General features: G+C 38.6%; 1 protein-coding gene across 3 annotated transcripts in view; it reads left to right on the top strand.

Annotated features, from left to right (window-relative positions):
* The first annotated feature begins 2,211 nt into the window (after window positions 1-2,211).
* The window catches only part of LOC142341789 (uncharacterized), a 110,687-nt gene continuing 101,859 nt past the window's right edge, over window positions 2,212-11,039 (top strand). For all 3 annotated transcript variants that reach the window (XM_075393022.1, XM_075393023.1, XM_075393021.1), the window contains exons 1-2: window positions 2,212-2,297; window positions 2,661-2,931. In XM_075393022.1, the coding sequence (XP_075249137.1) occupies window positions 2,691-2,931 (241 nt within the window). In that variant the 5' untranslated portion in view covers window positions 2,212-2,297; window positions 2,661-2,690. The remainder of the gene's footprint in view (window positions 2,298-2,660; window positions 2,932-11,039) is intronic.

Raw genomic sequence — 11,039 nt, 5'->3', positions numbered from 1 at the left:
CAGTTTTCAGTCACGGATGAGAATCCTTGTGACATAACTTGTCAGATGAGAGATTTGCCCGGACCCAGTTTGCTTACTGATTTGACTTTGGCGGCTACATTCCTCCCGAAGCTACAGGACTAAGTTGGCTTTCTTCAAACGCTCTTAAACATAATTTTTCCAGTTGAGGTCTTCTGACACATGAAAGCCCAGGTATTTGATTGATTTTGAGCAGTCAATGGGGCTGTCTCCGGTTTTCTAGATAATGAGAACCTCCAATATTCACCGACGCCGAGTTGTGCAACTTTTTTTTTGATCAACTGAAAATGAGGTTCATTGTCGAAAGCCTCTGAGAAATCATTATAGAACGCTGTTAATTCGGAGTTCGTAGCCTGATCCAACTGTTCTTAGATTTGCTTCAGGAAAGACAGCTTGCTCGTCAGAACCAATCGTTTTTTGACACAACCATGCGTGTGGTATTTACCGAAGTCATTGCACAAGATGTTGATGGACTTCTGCGAGACTTTGCTGTCAATTTTCAGTCATGACACATTCTGGTAGTTTTCTACTTTTCTTTCCTTTTGAAAAAAAAGTTAGTTACGACAGCTATTTTCCCAGTTATCTATGTTCTTCAGCACTTCATGAAGTGATGAGTTTATTGTTTTAGCAATCTTTGTAAAAATGTAGGAAGTAAACCATTCAGAGGAACTGTTATGGTGAGGTCCAAAGATATAAGGATCTCGGAAAGGACTTCCGAGATACGCTAAAATTTATGATTACTCGATTTTTCATATCCAGAACCGGGAATACTGACAAGTTTGTCGAAAACTTTGAATGAAAGAATTGATTCATCATATTGACTTGCTCAAGTACATTTGTGCTTCGAGTCTGAGTTTGGTCAATTATCAGTAGCTTTGGTAGACTGGACTATTTGCTGAGAGTTTTAAAGCGTTTGAAATTCGCATATGAGTTTCGTGTTTCCATCAGCTTTTCCTGATATTTCAGGCAATCCGTCGCACCGGTCTGTCACCAGGTTTTTCAATCTAACAACCTGTGGTGCTCTAGAACTCTTATGCGTCTCTATTAACAATTTACGGCTAGTTTGAGTAATTATTGTGAATGTGTGTCTCTTTATGCAAAATCTTTGCTTGACCGTTTTTTGCGCTTTTGTTCTAAAAAAATGTAGCTTTTTCACACTTCAGTTTTCAATTTCTTGAGTGATCTTATTTGGCCTCGTTCTGAAATCTGAAATAGTTCGCTGGTCAAAGTGATCGTAAGGGAAAGGAAATAGATGGAATTGTGGCTGAGTTGTTAAGATGTCAGACTGCCAACCTGTAGCTCAGGGGGTTCGAAACATTTTTTAATGTTGGTTTTTGCTTACTATTTGGAATTCGTTCATTTCTCTGAGTTTTGATGGGGTTAATTTTCCGTGACTCCTGTGCTTATTTGGACAAATTCTTGTTTTTTTTGCAGTCTTTGGTAATAAGCAGGTTGGAATATGAAATACTAGGCTTTCAGGGTACAAAAATCTGGTTTTAAAGTGTTAAGAAGGATTCTGGGCTATTTTCAGTTCTTTTGTTTTTCTACACTCTTTGACTCTGTTTCAGATCTATGTCATCTGTCAAAAATTTCTGGTTAAGATCAGTATGGCACAATTTTATTGGTCAAGTATAAGGAGGTCGTTAATTAATTTGCCGAAAAAAGAATTTTGGTTCTTATTGACATGTCTTAACAAACTAATGCTTTTTGCACTGATAATGGTTTACGTAGCTTATGAAGAGAGACTAGCAATTACAATTTATAACACTATTATGGGGTAAATTTGGGTCATAGTTCCGGCTTGGGTATACGCAAATGGACATTTTTTTGAAGTTCGTCGAAACAGCTTTAAGCGAACCAGTACTGCAATGTCTTAGTTTTGGGTGCCGCATCTCTCAAAGCAACAGCAATGCGGCAACACAAGGGACCGCTAGAAAATTTGAAACGTAAATTTTTGGTTTGGGATCAATTTATTTGCTGTGGGAGATTGGCCAACTAATTTGTATTCGATATCCCCACAATCTTCAGAATAATGATACACTCGCATTGAAGATATTTGAATTTTACAGGGTGCTTTTGCATTAAGTAGCCCGAAAGTTAGATAACAAAGGCATAAAATTGATCATTACTTGCGTCTAAAATATAGTTTTTGCAGTCACCGCAATGTCTGAAAATGGTCTACGGATCCAAGTACGCATTTCTCTTTATCTTTAAGAGACTGTATGAATTTGTGTGCAGCTGAAAATACTCTCATAGGAGTCATATTTGAGTGGCTCATTGTTAGGAGCTGTTTCCTGTTTACTCGTGCGAGATCGATATTTCATTCCCTGGTCGAAAACAGCCAAAAGCAACTGTGAAGTAATCCCTCTAATAAATGAAACAATTTTCAAAGATACATTAAAGTGAGTGAACTCGGAGCTATGATTCACTCAAATAACTTACATCTTCAAATCAATTAAGACGGGTCTAGTAAAGACGTCTCCACGAAAATTAGCTCTAGTCTGATTCCTCTTTTTCCCCCTAAAATTAGGTGCGGGGTTTTCTATGTAAAATTAAGTGGTTTTTTTTTCGTAGTTGTTTTTCGAAACTCGTACTGCGGGAAAAGTACGAGGAAACAGCTCCTTCATGTTTTCGTTGGCAAGAGTGAGTAGAAGACTAGTTGAGTGCAATTAATGGCTGTGAATGTGAAGCAACCCGAGAGATGGGGGTGGGTGCTGAACTACATGGACTCCGAACATATCCAACTGTTGCAGTCTGAAGTAGAGACTGCCTACAAATTTTACCAAGTGCCTTGTCCAGATGGACCCCACGCTAGTGCAAACTGCAAGACCAACATTGCTTGTGTCACTAACTTAGGTCAAGACAAAGTGCTCAAAGATACTTTGCCGTCTAGCAGCAAAAAGCGCAAAACAGGTTTGTAAAAAACGGGTCAAGTATAATTGAGGTAACAGAGTGTAATTTCTGATTATGTAGAACTGATTAGGAACGATCTAAGGCAGGGAACTATCAAAACGATCTAAGGCAGGGAACTCCTCCGTCAGTTTTATGATCAAATCCCTGGAACTTAAAAACGATTTGTATTTTGATATGAAATTAATGAAATCATTTTTAAGTTTCTGGTTCTCACAAAATCTTTCAATGCTTGCCAATTGGAATGAGAATATCACTTTTAGAGTTCAGCGCAATATTTAAAATAGACGGCGCAGATCAGCGAAAATATAAAACTTGATAAACTTAGTTTTTTTTGTGGTAAAACGGACAAGCGAATTGACTGACGGTTTATACTCCCCTATTGAGTGAGCGCAATCAGAAAATTCTGTTGTTTGGCTTCAAGTAAGACGGAATTGAATTTTGGTGATCCTTTTTCAATGGGTGAGAACAATATTGTCTTCGTCGGTTATTTTTTCGGTACGTGTACCGTTTTGGCCAAGTTTGATTTTATTTTGTGGTCAAATTTGAAGTTAGTTCTGTTTTTTTTTTACATTTCGTATTTCAATTATTTAAACAAATGTTTATTTTTCTAAGCTCGTTTTTTTGAAAGCTGCGAGGTTCAGTGATCTGCCACTCCGAAACAGATTTTATTCTTTGTAGACGGATGTTTCGGACCAATGTTTTTGCGTATCTATTTTTCTCCTAATTTGGCAGTAATATGAAAACCGAACGCGTATTTGAACTTTTGAGTTAATTGCTCTCGAACAAAGTTTGAAGCAATTATTTTAACACGTTGGCCTTTTTATGCAAAAATTTAGTTTACCGTTTTGAGTCTAGCTTACCGTCGTGACTTTTACGCCCTTGACTTTTTCGTTTTGCTTGCTCTAAATTGTTCTCTCTCGCTCACAATTTTAAGCAGCTGAACTCTTCACTGCAATGGCTGAACTATTCACTGCTAAAAGTCAATGTGCGACAAAATTGGTTTAATTTTCTCATTTCAAGCCTCTCAAAAACTCCAAAACTCCGCTTGGCGAGATCTTCCTTGCTTGTCAAGACAGCAATCCTGGGCTTCTGGAGAACATTATGGCCACGCCACTTTTCGTCATGAGGGCCATTAGGAATGGGCCGAAGACTGTTGGATTTCGAGATAGCGATGTTTGGTTTTATTTACCAGCTGGATATAGCTTGTTATGCCAGCCTTCATTGTGTTGCCATGCAGCATTAGCACTAACTGCAGGACCTTCACTAGTTACTGGTTGGAAGGTTTTTGACGATACCAATTACGTTGCACGAAGCCTCGCATATTATGGCATCGGTGAGGAAAGGCATTCTGTTGTCTGAGGGAAGAGTGCCCGCCGTTGTCTCTTGGGCCGAGGACGCCAATCCATTGATTCTTCTGGATACGCGTTTTCGCCTACTTCGACAAGATCTCTGATTGTTTTGATGCGGACAAAGACAACTCGCAGTCGTTTGGGGTGGGAAGCATGTAGCCCAGAGTGACAGATTTCAAGGTGTCATTTTTTCCACCCAAGTATTCATCTGAGGCAACATAAAGCAAGAGTTTTAATAAAATGAATTTGAAATGAGGTATGTTTAAAACAGTGGGTTGGGCAAACTAATGCCGGATGTACAGATATTAAGGTAAGTTTCAGTGAATTTGTTTATTCGAATTGCAGAATTCAAATAATAAAGCGCCAATCCGTTTCGATTTTTTGTTGCTTTTTGGGAGAAGTGGTTGGTTGCCAAAAATATTTTCAATGTAATTTGAGCATGATTTATTGTTTTTTTGATACTTCCCAGAAAAGGAATTCATTATATGTTTCAATTTTCATGTTGCGGAAACGCTAACTCAAGTATAAACTGATAATTGTTCCTTCAGCGGTGTTGTTGTATGCAGGAGCTACAACTAGTTGTAACTAAGAGGCGAGAATGGGGTTTATTAACAGTTATCTTGTTAATAGCCGCGAAGCGATAGCGGCTATTATTGGGGACATCGTGGTTTTTTTGCGACTCGAAGAGGAGTATTGAGATTCTACAGGTTTTTTTAGCAGAAAGCAAGTTTGTTCATGACTTGAGTTTTGACTTCTTTCTAATCGAGCTTTTACCTCCGTTTTTGATTTTTGACTTCTGTTTTCGAACATTGGACTTGAACAATAGCTTAGTTTGTAATGTATAGCAATTGGTATCAATCTGTAATTCAAGGTGAAGAGGTCAATTTGAGAAAATTTGATCCCATTTAACTACCTACCCAGCCCCCCGAAAAAACTACCCCCCCCCCCCCACGTACCTACCCCCCCCCCCCCACGTACCTACCCCCCCCCCCACCCAAACGTACCTACCCCCAAACCCAACGTACTTATCCCCCCCCCCCCAACGTACCTACCCCCCAAACCCAACATACCTACCCGCCTCCCCCCCCCCCCGGCAACGTACCTACCCCCACCCCACCTACCTACACCCCTACCACCTACCTGCCCCCACCTACCAACCCCCCCCCCCCCACCAGCACCTAACCACACCCCTGAACTGAAAAAATTTTAACGCTTTTTATGTTATATTGGTCTACTATTTTTGTTATTTCTAGTGTATAATTTAGAAATTCAAAATTGTCCAAGTTAGGGTAGAGACTATCTTGCACGACGATTCGAGTCGTTTCCGGTATTCTACCGGCTATGTTTTTAATTCGTCGTCTCCATCGATGATTCTTACGACCTGACTTCTTGGAATTGACTTTTTCACTAACTTCTATTGCTTTGCAGTTAAAATTTGTGTGCGTGACGTCATTTCTGCTTTTAGGCCAATTGCGTGACTTACCTCACTCAAAAAATGACTTCTGAACTCACTTATGGAACTTTAAATTTCATGAACATTTTAGTTAAAGACCAATAGTGTGCATCTAAGTAGTGCCAAATTTATACGCCCTAATTCTTGAGTATTAGTCTTGAGTTTTTGATTTCGAATATCAATTTTGAAAAAGCTCTCTGAGCTTTTTTTCCTTATAGACCGTATGTGTCATAAAATTGACAGTCCGAATCTATCCCTAGTGGTCTATTAAAGGACTCGTGGTCGATCTATCTCTTATTTCTTTGGTTGTTTCATTTCATGGAAGGCCACAAGCGTCTATCGCGGCTATTTTCCGGCAATCTGCCGGCTATGTTTCAAATAGCCCCTCCATTATGTCTGACTAGAGTCAATTGTACACATAGTTGTAAGCTGAGATAGTGGTGTCAATGTTAACACGTTTGGGTGGGTAACGGGTGTTTTCTTGTCCCTTGTTTGGTCATGATAGAGGTTAATAAACGTAACGAAGGGGGAATAGTGTGTATATAGCCTCCGTCGATTATTGCTGATGGAATACATGGATGTTTCAGAAATATGGAAGTAATTTTGTTGGCAACTATGTCCTTGCCACCTTTCATTAAAGGAAGTGCAACTGGTTGTTTTGGAAAGGCATCTATGCCTGATAGGATAAATGTATATGGTGATGGGTGCGTTTTTCCTACATGTCTATAAGCTTTGTCTGCTGAAAAATTTTGGTTTGATTACATGGGGTGGTTCGAGTGACACTGTTGGTATAGTTTGTTTGCAAACAAATCAGGCATTTTCGACTGTAGTCGGTAAGTGTTTTTGTAATGTTTGAGAAGTAAAAATTTTTTGCGAATATCGAATTTGGTTAATGTTATACCTGTATGACCACTCCATGTGCTGGTGTTTATCCTGTGTTGTACTTCTTTTAGGTTTCGTGAAACACAGTAATGTTTGATAAAATTGTTGCCCTTGTGACCAGAGAATTTTCTGTACAGCACGTCATCAAAAAGAGCTGATCTAAGGTATTGTTTTAGATACCTCTTCATGTCTGCCGAAAGGTGGCCCATCTTTTGTGGCTCTCCTTAGAAACATATGATCTCTAAATTGATATCATTATCCGTGGCCGTACACGAGTCTATGGCCGCACAGGAACCCATGGCCGTTTGTAATTAAATCAACCGGCGGATTTCGCTCGACGTACGATCACTTTTCCTGGAATGTCCTAGGATATCAAAGATAAAAATGTCTAATGTGCCAGTGGTATTAATGTTGTCTGGAAGAATCTGGCGACTGATATGCTGTGTTAGTATGAGCACTGTTTCTGATGATGCTTCATCAGAAACAGTGCTCATAATTTTTTTCGGTTGGACTATTTTTGATCCTAATGTAACTGGTGAAGAGTTGATCCTGGATCAATTTTTTAGCATAATAACGTGGTATTTTTTTAAATTTTGATGATGATGATGATGAAGATTTGTTTGACCAGTTTTGTCTGTCCTCAAAACTGGTAAGGGAGTTCATTAGAAGGATTTGCAGAAAAGGAGAGTTTTCAATTTCTTCTTAAAATTCTCGTATGCCCTTCCATTCTGAGATATTCGGGTAGTGCATTCCATCTCTTGGCTCCCTGATAGGCGAAGGAAGGCCTTGTAGTCTCATTTGTACACTTTGGAAGACGAAAGAGTGATTGTCGAGCTGTAGATCTTGATTCTGTATTCTTCTCAAACATTTCAAGGAGGTAAAGTGGAGCTGTTCTTCTATCAACACTAAACATTATACATAAACACTTGTACTCAATGCGCTGGGCGACTGGTAACCAATGAAGCTGAAATAGTAGTTTGCTTGCAGACACCAAACGATTCGTTTGAAAAACAAATCTAGCAGCACTGTTCTGCATCTGTTGTAGCTTTTTCATCAGTTTTCCGCTAACTCCGATGTAGAGGGCGTTGCAGTAATCTAAACAAGAAAGAACAAAACAGCAGGCTAAAGATTTTCTTTGCTCAAAATCGACCAGGTTTTTTATTCCATATAACTTTTTAAGCTGCAAATAGCACTGACGGCACACGTTGTTCACTTGCTTTTCAAGCGTTAAATTTTCGTCCAAGAAAAAACCCAGTAATTTGACGCATTTGCTGATTTCAATATTTGAAGAGAGAAACGTAAAATTTGTCGGATAGGGGTTCTTGTCTCGTAAGGTCTTGAAAAATATCATCTCTGTTTTTGTCACATTAATTTTCAGTTTGAGTTCTTCAAATTTTTGAATCACAGCTGTAATTATGCCTTCAACTTCTTCTTTATCTTCTGTGAAATTAAAAATAAATTGACTGTCGTCCGCGTAGAAATGATGTTTTACCTTCATTCCACCAAGAAGGTCCATTACAGGCTTAAGATATAACGAAAATAGAACCGGCCCTAGAATAGAGCCTTGAGGCACTCCAGACTGTGCAATCAACTCCCCAGATATTGAATTTTTGACTTTTACCTGTAATTTGCGTCCATGCAAGTAACTTCTAAAAAATTTCAAAACAGTTTCTTCAAAACCGTATTCCTTCATGAGAATATCCAATAAAGTATCAAAGTCAACCGTGTCAAAAGCACTTGTTAAATCCAGGCTCACAAGCAAGGCTAATTTCTTTTCATTCAAAACTTTGTTGAGCCCTCCGATTATATAAATAAGAGATGTCTCGGTTGAATGGTGTTCACGATACGCCGACTGATACACTGGCCACAGTGAAAAACGTGATAAATAACTTTTCAACTGATAAAGAACAACTTTTTCCACCACTTTGGAAAAAATTCGTAAATTGGTAACTGGTCTGTAGTTCGATAGCGAATTTTTGTCACCTGTTTTGTAAAGAGGTACATTTATGCCACGCTTCAATTCATTTGGGAACACACCTGACTGAAGAATGCAGGTTACCATATCAGAACATAGAGATGAATACTTTGTTGCAAAATACTTGAAAAATACGGCAGGTGCAAAGTCATTAGGCGACGTTGAATTTGAAACTTTGGTTACAATACTTTCGATTTCTTCACTAGTAACTGTTTGAAAACTTTTCCAGTGGTTAAAAGATTTATCGAGCAAGACTAGAACCAGATGTGAGTCAATAGATGAACGTACTTTTTCAACTTTGTCCACAAAAAAAAACTGTTAAAATCATTTGCAAGTTTTGTGTGATCAGTGGAGTCTGGCAAAATCTTTTCTTTCCGCTTGAAAATTTGATCAAAGGTCATAAACCTAATACGAGAGTTATCACTGTTCAGTCTACTTGTGAGGTATTCAGAACGTTTTTTACATAATAAATCATAATATGAAACTAAGTGGCTCTCAAACCGCACTTCGTTTTCGGTACTTGGATTTTTCTTAAAATTTCGTTCAAACTTTCGCTTCAGTCTTTTAGATTGTAAACACTCATCGTCAAAATAACGTGGTTTGTTATACTTCTGGACTGATCTCCAATAGTTTGCCAAGCACTCGCGGGTATCATCTAAAGAGTCATAAAATGCCGTTTACGATTGTTTACGATTGTTTACGAAACATTTGTTTACGATTTCCCATTCCGTAGACAATAAATGAGGACCTACTGTCTCTAGTAGCACATCAAATTTGGTAAATAGGTGATCAGCAAAAACTGCGTGGTTTACGTTTTTCCATCTGTAATCAAAGTGCTCAGTTATCAACGGCTTTTGGGTCTCTACAGTAAACTGAAAGAATACAAACAAATGATCCGAAGCGCTGGTTTGAACTTTCACCTCCACTTCTCGGTCCATATCTAAAACAATTAAGTCTAGTATGTTGCCACTCGTGATTGTCGGGACATTGACAAAATTTGCTAAATTGAACTCGTTAAAAAGCGAAAATAGACTCCAAGCAGTAGGAGAACTTCGATTCATTGGAATATTAAAATCACCAAGTAAAATACATTCCGGATATTTCGGGTAATAAGTCGATAATAATTCCGATACTTTATCAATAAACAGACTCGTAGATCCACTGGGAATGCGATACATAACAATAACCAAAAAGATAGACTTGTCAAACTTTACTTCAACAATGAGGTATTCCCAATTTTTGGTAAATTCTTTCTCCACAAAATTAACTTTAAAAACATTCTTCACGAACAAGGCTAAACCACCACCACAGGAAGTAACTCGGTTCGAATGATGAGAAGTATAAGTTTCGCCAGCAATTGAATCGAGCTTAAAATCTGTTGCTTCGGAAAGCCATGTCTCGGTTACCACAAACAGAGATAAATCATTTGATATTATGAACGAGGATAGATCTTCGTATTTATTATTCAGAGAACGAGCATTCCATAAACATCCACGAATATCCTTTGGTCAAAGTCCAGATAAGCCTGGATCAGCTAATGGTTTCAGCCATGTTCGTGCTTCTTCATTCAAAAAATATCTAACAATTATGTGTTCAGGCCATATTTCACTGGATTCCACTAGTTCAGATTTGTCTTCGGGGAAAACAAGATGAAAGGATTTCTGATTCAAATTTTTACTGGGAAGATCTCTGCAGGCCAGTGGTTGTCCAAGATTTTGAGCTTTGCAGTAATTGACCAGCGATGAGATATCAACATCCTTTTCAACGCGGCTAATAAAATAATGTTTTCTTGGTGGTTTACGATCTGCAGGTTTCACCCCTTTAAGCACCGCATCCGTTTTCTTTCCGAGAACAACATCAGCCTTTGTGACCTCCCTTTTGCGCTTTTTGGTGTTTTCAGCATTTGATTCAGAACATGAACTATTACGTCGATCCATTTTGAAAATTCTTTGAGGAATTGTCATCTTTTTTGCTTGTTCAGCATACGTGTCTGATTTGGAATTGCACACAGTAGAAACATCTGTTTGATAATCTTTGCGTTCCATCGACAACTTTAAATCATTTCGCAACAGTATAACCTCTGACTGAATAGCATCTATTTTATTCAATTTCTCTGCAATCGAAGTTAGTAAGTTAGGAATACTTAGCTTTGAACAGGAACTGCAGCTCCACGCCGTTGATCCTGATTTGACAGAGATGGCATCCAGAGGACATCATTCCACACAGATTGTAGCCTTTTGACACCAGAGGCATCGAGTGGGCTCATCACTACTGAGTCCATTGCAAGCACAGCATATGTAGGATGCAGGTTGATGACCCCGGCCATCACCCGTTATGCTCATTGTTATATGAATCTATTTAATAAGTTTATCACAACAATTAGGCTATTTTGGTTTCCTTATTTAGGGTCCGTTGAAAGGGAGTAGTTTTCCCGATAGTTCGGGAATGA

Source organism: Convolutriloba macropyga, chromosome 6 (genome assembly GCF_964194025.1).
Source record: "Convolutriloba macropyga chromosome 6, txConMacr16.3, whole genome shotgun sequence".
Classification (NCBI taxonomy): domain Eukaryota; kingdom Metazoa; phylum Xenacoelomorpha; order Acoela; family Convolutidae; genus Convolutriloba; species Convolutriloba macropyga.
The sequence above is the reverse complement of the archived record's forward strand: the minus strand, read 5'-3'. Positions and strand labels throughout refer to the sequence as shown.